The 18,289-nt window shown below is 35.4% G+C and overlaps 1 protein-coding gene across 2 annotated transcripts in view; it reads right to left on the bottom strand.

The window, feature by feature from the left end:
• The window catches only part of Ctnna3 (catenin (cadherin-associated protein), alpha 3), a 1,343,755-nt gene that overhangs the window by 1,271,792 nt on the left and 53,674 nt on the right, over window positions 1–18,289 (bottom strand). For both annotated transcript variants that reach the window (XM_013017086.1, XM_013017085.1), the window contains exon 3: window positions 13,785–13,977. In XM_013017086.1, the coding sequence (XP_012872540.1) occupies window positions 13,785–13,977 (193 nt within the window). The remainder of the gene's footprint in view (window positions 1–13,784; window positions 13,978–18,289) is intronic.

Genomic DNA, 18,289 nt, shown 5'->3' on the forward strand with positions numbered 1-18,289 from the left:
CTATTCGGGGTCTTTTATTGTTCCATATGAATTTTTGGATTGCCTCTTCTATTTCCTTGAAGAATGAGGTTGGAATTTTGATAGGTATTGCGTTGAATGGGGGATTTAATTTTTTGAGTTCCAGGTATCTTTTAGTTATGGACCCTTGTCCGTTGTATGGCTAGTGAAGATCTTCTCCCAATCTGTGGGCTTTCTATTGATCTTGCTAGCTATGTCCTTTGCTATGCAGAAGCTATGCAATTTCATGCAATCCCATTTGTCCAACCTTTGATTTGTTGTGTTTCTGCGTCTCTTTTAAGAAAATTTCAGCCTGTGCTAAGGAGACCTAGGGTTTCTCCTATTCCATCCTATAATGTTTTCAGAGTGTCTGCTTTGACTCCGAGGTCTTTGGAGTTGATTCTGGTGCAAGGTGATATATAAGGATGTAGCTTTAGTTTTCTATAAGCTATTAACCAATTTTGCCAAAACCATTTACTGAAGTGGCTGTCTTTCTTCCATTCTATTTTTAGCTCCCTTATCGAAAATTACATGGCTATAGGTCTGTAGGTTCATTTCTGGGTTTTCAATTCTATTCCAAAATTGGTCCTGAGGTCTGCTCTTGTGCCAGTACCAAGCATTTTGATTACTATGGCTTTGTAGTAGAGTTTGAAATTTGGTATTGATATCCCTTCAGCACTGTTTTTTCTGTTAAGGATCATTTTTGCTATTTGGGTCTTTTATTGTTCCATATGAATTTTTGGATTGCCTCTTCTATTTCCTTGAAGAATGAGGTTGGAATATTGATAGGTATCATATTGAATTTTAGATAGCCTTGGGAAGTATTGCCATTTTCACGATGTTGATCCTTCCAATCCAGGAGCATGGTAGGTTTTTCCACTTTCTAAGTTCTATTTTGATTTCCTTTTTCAGGTTTTTAAAGTTTTCATCATAAAGTTCCTTCACTTCTTTGGTTGTTAATTCCTAGGTATTTTATCAGAAAGGATGACATTGCCCCATTTGTTAGGAAATGGAAAGAGTTAGAAAAAATCATATTAAGTGAAGTAAGCCAGGCCCAAAGAAACATGGGTCCCATGGTTTCCCTTATTTGCAATAAATAGTATATGTCTGAGACAAGTCAGGTAAGTTGATGTTAGGTGAAATGAACCCCAAGATAAGAATTCAAAATGTTTTTTCTTTCTTGCGATTGTTTCTAACATATTTATAAGATATTTCTTTGTTGCTTTGTATGTCCCTCCCCCACGGTATGGCCCCTGTTTTCACTGTATTTGATGTTGCTATAATTTGTGGAGGGGAAGGGAAAAAACAAATTGTTTAAATAGGGATACATGTGTACCCATTGCAACAATGAGATGTACAAGATGTTATGTCGAAAATGAACTTTACAACTTTGACAAGGGGTTGGGGGTGGGGGGAGATGGGAAGGGATGGGAAGGGGAAATAAAGTAGGAGGCAACAATGCTTGATAAGAAATGCATTCATTACCTTGCCCATGTAATTGTAACCCTTCTGTACGGTATTTTCACAATAAAAAAAATAATAATAATAATAAAGTAAAATAAAAGTTACAAAATACTAGATCAAGTATCAATCTTTAAAGTTTCAGTTATAATTAAAATTAAAATTCAGATCCTCAGCCACACAGACCACATTTCAAGTGCTAGTAACCAGATGTCCTCCATGTTTACTAAGCTGAACAGAGAAATACTAGTGCAGCTTTACTCTGCCAGCCTCTTTCTTGCCTTCACCTGAGCAGACTCATTTAGTAAATCACTTGCATAAGAATACTCACGTCAAGTTCTACTTCATGAGAGCCCAACCAATATAGACTGTAGTGTATTATGAGGCCCTCTTGGAAATTTACAGTATAATTTAGAGTTTTAAAAAGCACTCCCTGAGAAGTCCTCTCATAAAAAAATGTACACTTAAAAAATTTAATCAAAGGTTTTATGAATTTATTTAACTGCTTTTTCCCACAGAGTTCTTAATATTTCTAAGAACACTCATTTTCCAAGGAGCACAGTTTGAGACTATCCTGAAATATTGTCCTGAAGCAATTTCAAAGATGCTTGGAGACAATCAGACTAACATATATTAAATGACAGCAGAAACAAAGGGACTACAGATGTACAATGAACAAAACGACCAAACAAGTATTTCTCTAGTGTAGCATCATAAAAGGCAGTCCCAACTCTGGCAATAACAAGCATGTCAGACTCCGTTTTCTTGCTTTTAACTCAAATATTCCCTGCAGATTCCTTTCTGATTTTCCATCTTCAGTGGAACCACAGTGAAGACTCAGATTTTCATAAAAACCCTCACAAGAAAGATCATAACACATGAGGTTGAACTCGCAGATATTGTAGAAAATATAAAGGCCAAGATCCAGGATCAGCAAAGAATTCTTCCTGATCAGAATTCTTCCTGGGTCTCTGCTAGTAAGCAACTGTAAGATGGATGAGCTTTGTCTTACTACAACCTTCCAAAGAAATCTACTCCTAATCTTGTGTTGAGACTTGGTAGTGTTACTAAGGAATATGTTGTATACCACTCCCAAGAAGACGAGGCATAAAAAAATAAGGCTAAGTTGGCTGTCCTGAAATACTATAAAGCGCATGAAAATGGAAAACAGTCACCTTTGGATGAATGTGATGCAGGAGTTTTTATGGGTAGGTGTTTTGAAAGACATTATTGTGGCAAGTGCTCTCTGACTTAATGCTTCAACAAACCAGTAGACAAGGAATTCTGTATGAATAAATTTTTAAAAACCTAACCATTTCCTAAAGAATAACAGAATTATAAAACAGGGGGACTGTTTGGAGCTGGAGAACAGCAGAATGGGTAGATGAAAGGAGAGTTAGTGTGGAAGGGGGAATATGATTGAAATACTTCATATGCATCTATAAGAAAACACGTTAAGGGCTGGGAAGGTGGCTCAGTGGTAAAGCGCTTGCCTTGCATGCCTGAGGCCCTGGGTTCGATTCCTCAGCACCACATAAGCAAAAAGAAAAAAGCCGGAAGTGGCACTGTGGCTCAAGCAGTAGAGCGCTAGCCTTGAGCTGAAGAGCTGAGGGACAGAGCCTAGGCCCAGAGTTCAAGCCCCATGACCGGACCCAAAAAAAAAACATGTTAAAATTATTTTTAAAAAGGAGAGGGATGGAAAAGGGATGCAAGTACATTTTATAAATGTATAGAAACACAATGTATACTAGATAGTGAGGATTTCAGTTCAAGGCCAACACAGGCAAAAAAAAAATCCACAAGCCCCCATATTACCATAAAAATCTAGGTATAGTGGTATGTACCTATCATCCTAGCTACACCAAAAAACATAACAGGTTGGCCTGTGTAGGGGAGAGAGAGATGGCAGAGAGAGAGGGAAAGAGACAGACATCTTATCTAAAAAAAATAAAGCAAAAAGCACTGGAGATATTGCTCAAGTGATAATGTTTTTACTTAGTAGGTGCAGTATCCAGTATCCAGTACCAACAAAAAGAGGGGAGAGAGAGAAAGAATGGAGGAGAGAGGAAAAGAGAGGGATAAAAAGAGAAAGAGAGACAGTTTTACTCATATGAAAAACTTGCACAGTTCTTTCCAAACTGATTTCTCAGTAATTTTTTTTCTTTTTTTTAATGTTCATGCTATATAATGACCCCTTGTTCTTAACATTAGATGGTCTGTCATAAAAGAATGACCCATAAAAGAGATTGAGAACAAGTAACCAAAGAGATATAAAAGAAAAATTAGGTCTGAGTGGTGCTCCCTTAGTCTTGGAAACAGTATTTTAGGAAAAAAAAAAAAAAGAACCTAGCCATGGCTCACATCTGTAATCCTAGCTACTCTGGAGGCTGAGATCTGAGGATCATGGTTCAAAGCCAGCAAGGGCAGGAAAGTCCGTGAGACTATCTCCAATAAACCACCAGAAAACGGGAAATGGCGTCGTGGCTCAAGTAGTAGAGCGCTCACCTTGAGCTGAAGAGCTGAGGGACAGCGCCCAGGCCCAGAGTTCAAACCCCATGACTGACCAAAAAAAAAAAAAAAAAATAGATAGAAAAAAAGAACCCATTCTGTCAAATGTGATGCTACAGACATAAAAGTTTGTAAAAATCTGTGAAAGAATACAAGAATTCATGATGAATATATAAAGTAACACCACAATAGCAAAGTAGTAAATAGAGGAGAAAAGTTGCTGCCAGTAATGCCACTACTGTCTGGGGAAATGTTAACAGAATTTTAACTCTGTGGTAAGTAGCAAACATTCCCAAGAATGAACGTCATCTGACTGTGTTCAGCATAATAACTTACAGCCTGAAGTATTAAAATGACAGAAGTACTCACAATTTGGCAGTGAAGCTTTATCAGAGAACAAAAAGTTGTCAACATAACCTATAATTAAAGGCGTGAGACTGAAAAATCTCCCTCAGGACAGGAGAGAAGAAGAGATGGAGAAGACCAAAGACTAATGCATAAGAAAAGTGAAGAAGGAGAAGAAGAAGTAAAGGGAGAATTTAATATGTAATGTCATAAAAGAGAACAAGGAGGGGGCTGGGATGTAGCTCAGTGGCAAAGTGCTTGCCTAGCAAGTGCAACGTCCTGGGTTCGATCCCCAGTACCAAAAAAGAAAAGACAAAAAAATACAGTTAAAAAAGAGAACAAGGAGGGAAATTTTCAAGGTGCCAAATGTCAAATGTAGCACAGGAACAGAGGAAAATTTAAACCATGTAAAAGTAATTGGACTAGACAGTAAGATGTCCAAGAAATAGAACCAACAAGGTAAAAAGAGGATTCAGAGTTTAAGAGGAAAGTAGAAAAAAAGAAAGAAAGAAAGAAATGGAAGTTTTATTGAATATTTGCCAGTTATCAGGTAGGGGCAAGCTAGTATATGTGAACAAAGAGCCAGCATAAAAGGAAGATAAATGAATGTGCCAGAAAAAAAGGGTAATTAAAGAACAATTTTTTCAAGAGAAGGGCACATGTATGCTAGGACTTAAGTAATCACTGGAAAGATTAGCTTCAAAGACAGCAAAAGGAAATTCTATTTTCTTTTATACTAAAGGGAGAGATGAATATTAAGAGTTCAGGTTTGGTTCCTGACCCTCAGAAATTACCAACAGTTTAATGTACTTTCTTAATACTAGAATATGCAACAAACAATAATGTTCAGACTCATCTCATATGAATATAAACTTTATACCACCTGTCAGCATTATAGCAACTCTACTATTTCTGTATGCATTTATAAAAGGACTACTGAGTGGTTCCTCCTATCTAGGCATGAAGGATAATAGTCATAGCTAATACATGAATCACACTTTGATTTCAGACTAGTTACTAGCTGAGACCTCAGGCCACATTTTAGTTTCTAGGATTCATCACAAATCAGTCTGCTAGCATGTATTAAGTCTTTGCGCTTAAATTAAACATCAAAGTAAATGGCACACGGCTTACAGAAATTCTCGTAATTTTCACAATTGGTGTTACTGTCATTCCTAAAACCAGCTTTTCTATATAGGTCCATCATATCATAGGTTTAGCCCTTCAAGTGACTAAAACTAGAATGGCACACACAATTAAGAACTTCCCAACTGCCCACATACTTCATAATGGGTGACAATGAAAAGTTTGCTGAGAATAGCAAGTACACTGTAAGAAAAGCCTGGCGCAGAATTTTTAAGTGTGCACTAAAGGACACCATGTTGAGTGTTTTCAAGCAATTAGTGGTTTACAAGCGATGTAGCTAATTAGCTCATCAGTCTTCAATGGAAGTGTTTCCATAAACATTCTGCCTGCTACAGTACACCATGCGTGCATGTTAAAATGTGTTAGAACAAGAGTTCCTTTTAAAATAAAGGATGAACTCCCTCTCCTGAAGCACACTATACGTAGCTGGAAAGACTATTGTATTTGTGACTTAGTAATTCTCTAAGAATACTCTTCAGATAGAGCAACAGTTAAATGCACACATTATCAATGCAGCAATAGTTGGACATAAATAAGGGTAGCAGCTGTTGCCTTTGAAACCATACATAGGCTATGAGTAATTGTTAGTAAATGCCAAATATTTTATCTAAGCCCTAACTGCAGGGTTGTTGAGCAGAGTGGTTAGAGCTGACTTAAAGATAGTTAACTAAAAAAAAATATTTAATATAGCTGAGCTTCCTAATTTTTTTTCAATATGAGCTCTGGTAATTTTTTAATCTTTAGTTTGCTGACATATGATTTACTTTCTTATACCAAAATAATGCTTTAAGCAATTGAGGATGCAATAGATAACACTTTAAGGGTTTGATACTGAAAATTCTATGTCATTCATTGTTTCAGCAAGTACCCAAGTATATTGATAACAAGATTAACTGCACTTCCAGTAAACCATTTTTCAAGAATAGTAGCTTTTAGAAGTAATTTTCGCTGACTATTATGGATGATGGCAAATCTTGATTTTTAATTCCTGCTGGAAAAGTCTATAAACCTCAGGTCATACAATTCATGGAGATGAACTATCAAGAAAGAGGATTACATAGAAAATATACCCAGAGTAAACAGGTACAGTGGCTAGGAGTGACTTCTAATGTGCTAAATAAAGCACAGTAAGATTAATATGGTTCACAACAATTGAATATTTCAAAATAATAGAATTTTAATGTTCCCAACTTAAAATCATTGAGACGTGTCTAAAGTGATAGATATGCCAATTATCTTGAGCTGATCATTACATATTATATACATGAATTGAAATTCACACTATACCTAAAAATATATATGTTTACTATGAGTCAAATAAAATATACATTAATTTTTAAAGAAAATATACCCTTCACACATGTATATGCACATGAGGAATCTATACATTTCTCAACCCAAAAGTTTCTTCTCATTGGGAAAAGAAAAAGTCTCCGGACATATTGACAATCCAGCCAGAAATATTCATGAACCGTGAAAAGTGAGGTAGTCATCAGCTGCTGCCGGCCTAAGCATCACAAATATGCAGCTGGGAGGGAGGCTCCTGCATTAATACACTAGATAGCATAGCACTTCTTTTAGTATAAAATGCCACAACTCCATATTTAAGAAAGGATAGCTAAAGTTAGACATCTCTTGATGGATTCAAGAGCTCTTCATTAATCTTCATGTAACTCCAACTGGCTTATGGTGGCTTGGGTGGAGACCTACTATTAAAAATAGATGGAAAAAAATAGATGGAAAGCATTTTAGCAGTGGCAGACATCCAATAAATTTGCAAGTCTTCTTCCATCTGGCGTACATGAACGGGAAGCCTGAGTACCTGTTCACAGTTGCGGGCTCTGATAGGCATAACTGCCTAGGCTATTGACATCCCCATCAAATAAGTCATACCAAAGAATATGGGGGTTGGGGACTGGGAAAGGGTCCTGGATTGTCTGGACAAAATATGAAAAAAAAGCTGAACCTTAATCTTTCCCTAAACACTCTTGAAATCTTGAATTGTTTATTGTATGTTAGGGACGCCACTCTTCTACATCTATTTTATATGACTAGGAACCTAAAATGTGTTATTATTGAGGTAAGGAAGTTAATGTTTGTATGTACTAATATTTTTAATGCTCCAGTTCTATCTCTTAAAAATTATAAGCAAGTCTCTACTTTTTTACTGCCCAGCTTTCCAATAAAATATCAGCTCAATGAGAGTATGCCTATCTATCTTGTACATTTCTGTTAAGCCTAACATATTAAACAGTCTAGCTTACAAAAAGACTTCAATAAATGTTGCATTTGGTGCAAGGAAGAAACACAGTCTCTGAGAAAAGGTAGGTTAAACACAGACCATACATTCTTAAATGTTTATGAATTCAAAGTATATTAATTCTGTCACAATTCTCTATTCTTTGTAGTTTTGTGCACAGACAACACTTTTGCAAAGATTCTTTTACTCACATAAGTTAAATAAAGTGCCATGGTCTTACCATTCCTAGGTAATCCCAAAGAAACTGGCCATGTGCATTTGCATATTTCAAATGTTTCCTAGTTTTTAAAATTACCATACAAATATTTCAGTTCAGAAACAACATCTCAACAAGCACCCATCTTTAAATATCAATTGCATTTCTACAAACCAACACCAGAAATATAATTGTTTGAATCTAGAAACACACCATACATATATAGAACTTTGGCATTTGATAATAGTGGAGAACCAAGATTGTTTTTCAAAGTAGTTGTATCAACTTGCATGCAATTGCAATGCACAACAGAGCCTTTTACTCCAAAATCTTTTGAACATATGGTAGTATCCTACTTTTTGTTTTGTCATGTGAATTGCATAATATGGTACCTAAATTGCATATCTCTCGCCAAGGTCATACATCTCTTTGTGTTTTTTTATTAATGGTATTCATTTATTCTTCTATGAAAGTCTTTGCATCTCCATTTTCCTTTGGTTAATTTTTCTTCTCTTATTGATCTGTAACAGTCTTCTATATGTTCTTAGAATTAGTCATTTATTATGTCTATGGCAATATCTTTTCTAAGTGTCTTCATATTCTTTAAAAAATACTTGAGTTTAAAAAGTTCTTAATTTTGATACAGTAAAATGTATCAGTCCTTTTAAAGCATTTTGTTTCATGTTTAGTAAATCTTGTTATATCCTCAAAGTCTAAACAATAATCATGTTTCTATTTTAGTGCATTTACAATTTTTTAGATGTTTAGAGTCTGCATTTATCTGTAGTTGATTTTTGTGCATGTGTGTATGATTATAAGAAGCAAATGTTAGGAAAGATTGAAAAACAGAGAAGCCAAAGAAAGTGAATGTGGTAGCTAAGAGCATGAGAAGCTGTGCAAATAATTTTAAGCCTTTCTTCAAGAAGTTAGAAAAATAAAATTAAGAATTCTGAGTCTGACTACCAGGAAGCATTAGTTAATATTCCATTATTTCAATTAGAACTTGAGAAGTGATCCTTCTAAGAGTAAGAGCTAGACGGAAATAGGCCAACTTCTTAAAATTTTAATTCTATAGTGTTTCCCAATCATTCTTCACATCCAATCAAATATTACCCAACATACCAGGATAAAAGATTATATTCTCAAAAAACAACAAAAAAACATACATGAGAAATGAGCCTCCAGGAGAGCTACAAATTGGACATATCAAATATGCAAGTTAAGGGTAAATAAGATATCAAGAAACGATAGAATCTGCAGCAGGTAATTAGAATTTGTAGAATTTTTAAGCTGGGCACCAATGGCTCACACCTGTAATCCTAGCTACTCAGGAGGCTGAGATTTGAGGATCATAGTTCAGAGCCAGCCCACGCAGGAAAATCCATGAGACCCTTATCTCCAATTAACCACCAGAAAACCAGAAGTGGTGATAGAGTGCTCACCTTAAGCTGAAGAGTTGAGGGACAGCCCCCAGGCCTAGAGTTCAAGCCCCACGACTGACCAAAAAACAAACAAAAGAATTTGTAGAGTTTTCAGAAAACTGAACTGAACTGTATCATATGGAAAATTTGAGCCAAAAACTTTATAAAAAGCAAAATTTCAAATATAATTATTGACTCAAATAAATGTAGCTGAATAGAGAATCATTATACATAGTAAAAGTCAACAGAAAAGTTCCAGATTAAAGCAAATGTAAAATACAGAAAAGAGAAAAAGAAATATGTGAAACTTGGTGCTGGGGATATAGCTCAGCAGTAAAGCACTTGCCTAGTATGTATAAGGCCCTAGAGTTGACTCCTGACACTATAAAAACAAGTAAATAAAATCCAAGCATACAATCATAATATAAAATGAGGAATAAGACCTGGGCACTGGTAGCTCACACCTGTAATCCTAGCTACTCAGGAAGCAGAGCTCTGAGAATCATAGCTCAAAGCCAGCCCAGGCAGGAAAGTCCATAAGTTTTTTATTTCCAATTAACTACCAAAAAACCCAAAGTGGAGCTGTAGTGCAAGTAGAGCTCCCGCCATGAGTAAAAATGCTCAAAGGACAAAGTCCAGACCCTAAGTTCAAGCTCTAGTACCAGCACAAAAATAAATAAAATAATAAATGAAGAATAGGAGAATGAATAGAGACATTTGATCACAAGTTCTCTAAAATATATAGTAGACATTAAATAACAGACTTTAGAAGTATTATAAGTGCCTAGCAATATAAATGCCAAAAATGTTCAGGCAAATCATAATAATATTACTAAAGCAAAAGACTGGTACATACTGAGTCCATGTATTTTTCAAATGGCTTATATTTTCAGCAAGTATATCAGACTAGGACTTATATTCCTTAACAAAAATTCAACAAGTAAACCATAATTATGATAGATAATTTGTCATAGATTTTAAAAAGACCCAAGATTTTTAAAACAAATTTATAATACAAAAAGTGAGCTTTTTATTACTTTATTTGTTTAACTTGTTTAGCAGACATTAACTAAATGTCTGCTATACTTCACATACTGGAAATCAAGTAAGACCTAGAACCTAATACCCTCAAGGAATTGAATCTGAGTTTACTAAGTGAATCAGTATTTGTTCTTTAAAATAGTCCTACAAAAGAGAAGCTCAGAGTTTGTAATGAAACAGAAAAAAAAAGAGTACCTAAATCAGCATCTAGGAGTCAGGGAGTACTTACTGGAAAACATGACCTGAGCTGGGCTTTTACATGAGAGTAAAAATTAGCTGAATGTGAAGGGAATCACTGAGCAACAAGGACCACTCAAGATGCTCCAAACTGGGTTTTTCTTTTTCGGGGGGGGGAGTGTTTTGTTTTGTTTTGCACATTCTGGGGCTTGAACTCAGGGCCTGAACTGTCCTTGAGCCTTTCTGTGCTCAAGGCTAGCGCTCTATACCACTTGAGCCACAGTCCACTTCTGGCTTTTTCTGGCTTTTTATTGGAGATAAGCATCTCATGGACTGGGCTGGCTACGAAATGCGATCCTCAGATCCCCAGCCTCCTGAGTACCTAGGATTACAGGTGTGAGCCACTGAAGCCTGGCTGCAAGTTGTTCTTATTTGGAGGAAACTTTGGTTTGGGGGGAGGGGGTTTATTGGGGGGGTGGCGGGGGTAGAGAGCAGGTGGGCAGAAAATGGCAGTATCAGGAAATACTATAAAAAATTATAGTAGAAACCAAATTATGAAATGCCTTTGGAATATGTTAAAAAGTTAAAATTATCCAGAAAGATAGTCTCCCCTAATCCTACACTAGATTCTAAAAATAAATTTTATCAGGAAAGGAAAAGAAGCATTATATTCATTTTTAAAAGATCTGTTTAGGATGATGAAAAGGGTAACACTGATCAAGATAAATTATACTAAATTATACTCATAAACTGATAGGTTGTATTGACTTTTTTGTACAACTACTTAAAGAAAAAATTTTAAAAAGAAAAGATGTACTTGACTTTGGAGCAGAACTAATACAATTATCCTAAATTTAGAAAGAAATACTAGGAATGGAGAAGGAAAAGGCCTGAAAATAAAGAGGGAAAATTTGTTGAATTTAGAGTCTAATTAAAGAAGCAGACGGATAAGAAAAAACAAGTCTGTACTGGCTTCATGATGATGTTGTTACGAAACACAAGAGAAAGTGGAGTCTAGGGCAGTAAGAAGCAGATAGAAATGACAATTTTACTTCAAATTATCTTGTCTTTTATATAGTGTCTGAAAAACCTCTATCAAATATGTCATATATAAAGTATACGACAAGGGCTGGGAATGTGGCTTAGTGATAGAGTGCTTACTTATCATGCATGAAACCATGGGTTCAATTCCTCAGTATCACATAAACAGAAAAAGCCAGAAATGGCACTGTGACTCAAGTAGTAGAGTGTGAGCCTTGAGCAAAAGAAGCCCAGGGACAGTGACCAGGCCCTGAGTTCAAGCCCCAGGACTGGCAAATAAAAAAATAGAAAAAAGTATATGACAAGGAACATCCTTTTGGAAAAACCATTCTGAAGGCTCCTATAATGAGACCAAAGAAGGATGTTCTTAGAGGAAGAAAACAAAGGTGCAATGTCTGTTAAGTTAAACAAAAGAATTTTTAAAATCTATCATTTTTTATATTATAAACTTGTTTTAAAAATCTTGGCTCTTGGGGGGGCAAGGGGAGGATGGGAAGGGATGGGAAGGGGAAACAAAGGAGGAAGCTACAATGCTTGATAAGAAATGTACTCATTATCATGCCCATGTAATTGTAACCCCTTTGTACATTATTTTCCCAATTAAAAAAAAAATCTTGGGGCTGGGAAGGTGCCTCAGTGGTAGAGTGCTTGCCTTGCATGCATGAGGCCCTGGGTTCAATTCCTCAGCACCACATAAGCAAAAAGCCAGAAGTGGCACTGTGGCTCAAGTGGTAGAGCACTAGCCTTGAGCTGAAGAGCTGAGGGACAGCGCCCAGGCCCAGAGTTCAGGCCCCACGACCAGACCCAAAAAAATAAATAAATAAAATTTTAAAAAATCTTGGCTCTTTTAAAATCTATGACAAATTATCTATCATAATTATGGCTTACTTGCTGAATCTTTGTTAAGGAATATAAGCCCTAGTCTGATATTCTTGCTGAAAATATAATCCATTTGAAAAATACATGGACTCAGGATGTACCTGTCTCTTGCATTTAGTAATATTATTATGAGTTAGTAATATTATTATGATTTGCCTATGTGCCTCTGATCAAATAAAATAATTATCAAAATGAACTCCAGCAATTGGAAACAAGTGATTAAAAAAAAAAAACCTAAGTTGAAGATATGGTTTAAGTGGAAGAGTACCCGCTGAGCAAGTAGGCAGCTCTAAGTTCAAATGACAGTACTCACAAAAAAAATAGTAATCAATTTTTTAAAATTCAATATATAATAATTCCCTGTATCACAAATTTCACCTGAAGTTTATTGTGGCTAGCATATTCATTTTAGTTATATTTGGTTATTAAAGACCTTCTGGATTTTTTGTATTTAGATAAGGTCTTGCTATGTAGCCCAGTTGGGCCTAAACTAGTGATCCTCCTACCTCCTCTTCCAGAGTGTTAGGTTTTCAAACATGCACCACTGCACCCTACTCTGACTTTCTGATTTCCTTAAAGTTACCTTGGGAGTTGTAGGAGAAAAATATTTTGACATCTTAACCATCTTTTATAAAGCTAAACAAGAATATTCCCTATTCTTCTTCCTTCCAAAATGGTTACTTGCAGCAAACTGATATACACAAAATTATTCCATCGACCCAAAAGAAAACACTGAGTAATTCTTTTTATAATGTCCTGCTGATGAGATTTACATTCACTAGAAAATCGTTGTATTACCTTAAGCTATCCAAAGGTAAAAATGTGTGCTTTTATTATGTAACAACTAAGCAGTAACTGGGGTTCTGCATAGTTCACAAAAAGCATTTTCTTAAAGTTCAGTAAATACCAACCTCCAGAAAATTGAAAAATAAAAAACAAAAATGTACTGGCAATCAGATCTGAAATGTCTATCCCCCAAGTGTTTCTGAGGAACTTCATATTTATTTATGAATGAGCAAATATGTCTTTGGCTTCATTAGTTTTCTCTTTGTTTACTATAGATAAGTGATGGCATAGTTAGAAGTGGGGAGTTGTCTACAGAGACTGACTAGCTGACGACAAGAGCCAGGACAGGGACTCTGAGCCTTGGAGCCGTCTAATGAGCCACTCTGCCTCCCACAGCTAGCTCTTCACAGCTCTGTGAAAGATTAATAAACTTAAGGCAGCAAAAACAAAACACTCACAAATCTAAGTCAGTAACAAACACCCCAAGGATATGCAGTTTGCTCCTGACCAGGACTAAAATACTTACTCTCTTTTCGAACTTCCTCCAGTGCAGCAGTAAGTTCTTCCTTTAAAATGGTAGCTTCGTGGGCTATCTTCTCTCCTTTGTCTAATAAATTCCACGTTGCTTCCTCTACAGAAGCTAGAAGGACTCTGGCTCTTTTCGAACGTCCCTTTTTCCTGTTGGAAGGATTCTGGGGACAATTTACAAGTGTAGTAACCTAAAATTGGGAAAACAGGAGTAATTCATTAGAAAATGTGCCGGAAAAATGTTCAACAAGAAATGTACTCATTACCTGACTTATATAACTGTGACCCCTCCATATATCACCTTTACAATATAAACAAGAAACAAACAAATAAACAAAATGTGCAAGAAAAACATAATCTTCAGATAGTAGAGCCCAGAAGAAAAAGAGGTATTTGCCCACAAGTCAAATAAAGGCATCAGGCACAGTGTTCTCAGCCCCCAAAGTGCCCAACTAAACACTAAGATGAAGGATATTAAATCTCATCAAGCTTTTACTACTAGAAGAATGCTTGAGCATCTTTGTATATTTTTTGTTTTAATTACAGAAACTTTATGTATGGTAAAATAAAAGAGCTTAGTAAAGCTGTCAAATGGGAAAAGTGGAAGGCCATCCCTCAGAATTATAAAACTGTAAAATAAAATGTATATTACTTTGTAGCTAGTAACCTATATTAAGAGAGGCAAAAAATAATTACAACTAATTTGATATTAGTTCATTTAGGCTAAGAATATGTATTATTAATATTGAGTAAGAACACATAGAAACATACAAAGTCATGATTACCTCAGAGAGACAAAGCCCCAGTGCTCATTATCATCTATTTTCTTGCCCTTGTAACTTCTTTGCTCTGGCTCCTATTCTCCCCTCATCTTTGTTGGGCCTCTCTAACAGTTCCTCCTCAAAGTCCCATATCAAAAGTCCTTTCCTAACAGCTCTCATTCCCACCTTCTCCTGCTCAATCCTCTGCCCCAATTTGCTTCTCTTCAAAACAGAGCTTTGAAGTATACACCATTAAAATACTTAATAAACCTGTGGGTCAGGAAGGAATGAATCTTCAACAAAAAACGAAAAGACAAATTTATGATCAGAGCTTTATCTGGAAATGAAGATTAAGATATTTGAGAGGGGGAAAGAAAAAAAGAAAACCTCACACTGAATTACATTATGAAATACATCCATTGCTTTCATTTCTTAATTAAACCTTGGATCCTAAAGCATGTTTCAGATAAAAATTGTATAAGCAAAGCTTTTAAAAATCCCCCTAGGGTAAGAGGGGGAAGAATCCTGCATCCCATGTTTCAACTAGAAGACCTGAAATACCTACTGAAATTGAGGCTCTGATGACAAATTGGAGAAATGATGGCTGTATTAACTAACGGGATGGAATCCATCCCCAATGTATAGATAGGTCAAAATATCATTGTGTCCATAAATACACACATTACTTGTCAATTGAAATAAATAAATCTTTTCTAAAGAAAGCTAGCTGCCTGCATTTCATCAAATAGAGAAGGCTAATGGCAATCATGTACTGCATCTTTGATGACAGACTGTATAAAACCCTTTCTGCTCTGCAGTGCCTAGAGATTTTGCTTGTTTATTGTTAGTGGAACATTAAATATTTGTTTAGCTGTGATTTGGACCCATTGCTTAGCTAAGAACTAAGACCTTAAAAGCTATGAAGGAAGTTTTACTTGACCTTCTTGCCTGATGATCTTGTTTTGTAATAATTTGCTCTCTTACCATGCTTATGACCCAGAGTGGAATGTTTTGTGGAAAGTCTTTGTTTCCTTGATGAGAAAACAAGAAAAATCACACCACCCTATACAATATTGTGAAGGTCAAATAAGGTCAAATGTTATATTATTGTTGTTTTGTTTTATTTTATATTTTGCTTTTTTAGTAATACTGGAGTTTAAACTCAGGGTCTTGAACTTGCTAGACAGGCACTTCACTACTTGAAGCTGGTCCCCAGACCACCAAGTCATTTTGTTGTTGTTTTGTTTTGTTTATGGGTGTCAGTATTGGGGCTTGAACTCAAGGTCACTGTTCCTTAGCTTGTATACTCAAGGCTGGTGCTCTACCACTTGAGCCTCAGCTTCACTTCCAGCTTTTCGGTGGTTAATTTGAGATAAAAGTCTACCTGGATGGCTTCAAACTTTAATCCTCAGATTTCAGCCTCCTAAGTACCTGGAATTACAACTGTGAGCCACTGGCACCCATCCCAAGCATCTTATTTATTTATTTATTTATTTATTTATTTTGGTGGTTGTGGTGCTTGAACTCCCTCAGCTCTTCAGCTCAAGGTGAGCGCTCTACCACTTGAGCTACAGCACCACTTCCAGCCAAGTGTCATTTTTAAATGCATAACATGACACAAATATTTGTTTTCATTCATATATATATACATGCATATATATAGTAGTCTGTTTGCCACAGAGTTTTCAGAAAATTGTTTATGAATAATCTTTGTAAAAAGTATTCTCTCTGAACTTACCTTACTCCAGGATTCTTCCACCCCCACCCCCACATGCTAACTATAATGAAAGCAGTTAACAAAACACATACTATATGCTTAACAACCAGCTAAGTAGAGGTCATATGTCTTCATCTCATGGATCATAAAAGGAAGCTAATAAGTCTGATTTATTACATGGACTTTGACAAACTCCCAAAGGCAACTATTTCATTATTGTCCCCATAATTTTACAGAGTTAAAAGATATTTGTCCAAATGAAGACAAATTATAATAATTGCTGAAAGCTTTCATTTAAAATAAAGAATAAGCATCATTGTCTGATATTTGCCTTCAGAATGTATTTTCAGTGCCACAATTCATGATGCTTCCCACTGCACATTCCTTCTCTATTGTTCAGATCCTCCATGCACCAAATGTTTTCCACAGAATAGCCTGGGCTTTGAAATTAAAATGAGCATTCCAGAAATGCTTTGTTCCTTATAATAAATGCCAGAGAAGTAAGAAATGTGAAAAGAACATTGTATAAGAACATTATGCTTCCATTTTTAAAAATGCCCTTAAAACTTGTAAGGTCTTCCCTTGTATATGTTGTTTGAACTTAAGTCTTTCTTAAATATCCCTAATATAGTTATTTAATATTTACTAAAATTATGTGACATTTCCAATGATTCATTTTATTTTAGAAAGCAAATATGTCTTGGCAATCCTGTGGGGAAAAGAAACCTAAATTTTTTCACCCCAACTCACCTAAGGGATAGAACCCACCTCCTCTTATCAGTGTGTCTGTACCTCACTATAGCAGATGATTTCACCAAGACTGGTGGGGAGGGGAGGGAGTTACATATATTATCTGAAAAGGTCTCTCATCTTTGAAAGAATACCAGCACCCAGTAAAATTAGCTTTAATTTATTCGGCAGAATTATTCTGGTTTTCTCATTTCCCTTTTCAGTATAAAATAAGTTCCTTTTTAAATAAAGAACTCAAAACTTGAGTTGCAGTAAATTCTAATGCAGAGTCCAAGTTCAAATTTTACTAATTTTATACTTTGTCATTGATAAACCACCTCCCTGTCTCCATTTTTAGAACTTAGAGACCATGTTAGTATGGAAAATCTCCAAGCTTGCAGTGTTAGAGAGCTTGGGTTTGCTCACTATCCCTTAATAGATCCACTTGTCCTAGGTCCCAAAGATATACCTTTGTCAAAGTTACAGGAAGGAAAGTACATTATGCACACCTGCAAAAATATCATGAACATGTTATTTTGTACGATTAACATGTAATATTAATCATTAACCTTAATTATTAATATTAGTATTTATTATTATTGTAGTAATAATAAATAATTATTACAATGATATACAGTAGGAGCTCCTCATTGAAATAGTCATAAAATAAAGGTTTCATGATATGAAAAGAAAAATTCATACTTCATTAATTCTGCAAGATAAAACCAGTTATATTCTACATGGTGTATAATATTTATATGCTAAAATTAGAATGAAACCACAAGGTTTTATAACCCTTCCTAATTCAGATGTACTTCTCCAGATGTTCCAAATACACTGAAAATTAAATTGATCTACTTAGTAAACCAAGCCCTCAACTCTCCTTGTGCTAGGCCAGTGCACAAGGAGAACACATACAATATGACATGAGGTTATGATTTACTTTTGTTTGTTGTACCAGTGAAAAGAATTGCTTTAGGCTTGGTAAGAAATGTATGCATTATCCTGCCCATGTAATTGTAACCCCTCTGTACAGTATGTTCACAAATAAAATAAAAAAAAGAAAAGAATTGCTTTAGCATCTCAGACACTAGCTTTGTGGAAATTTTTCAATGTCAACTTGAGTAACATTTATATACCATGACCTTCTTTCCCAATCTAACTCTAATTATTTTTTCTTTCAATTCTATTATCATTATGATATGAAAAAGCAATGCTTACATATATATATATATATATATATATATATACATATTCTTCTTTATGAGCTAAAGTACTTTGAATTTTAACCTTCTC

The sequence above is a fragment of the Dipodomys ordii genome, unplaced genomic scaffold, assembly GCF_000151885.1.
Source record: "Dipodomys ordii isolate 6190 unplaced genomic scaffold, Dord_2.0 Scaffold34, whole genome shotgun sequence".
In the NCBI taxonomy this organism is placed as follows: domain Eukaryota; kingdom Metazoa; phylum Chordata; class Mammalia; order Rodentia; family Heteromyidae; genus Dipodomys; species Dipodomys ordii.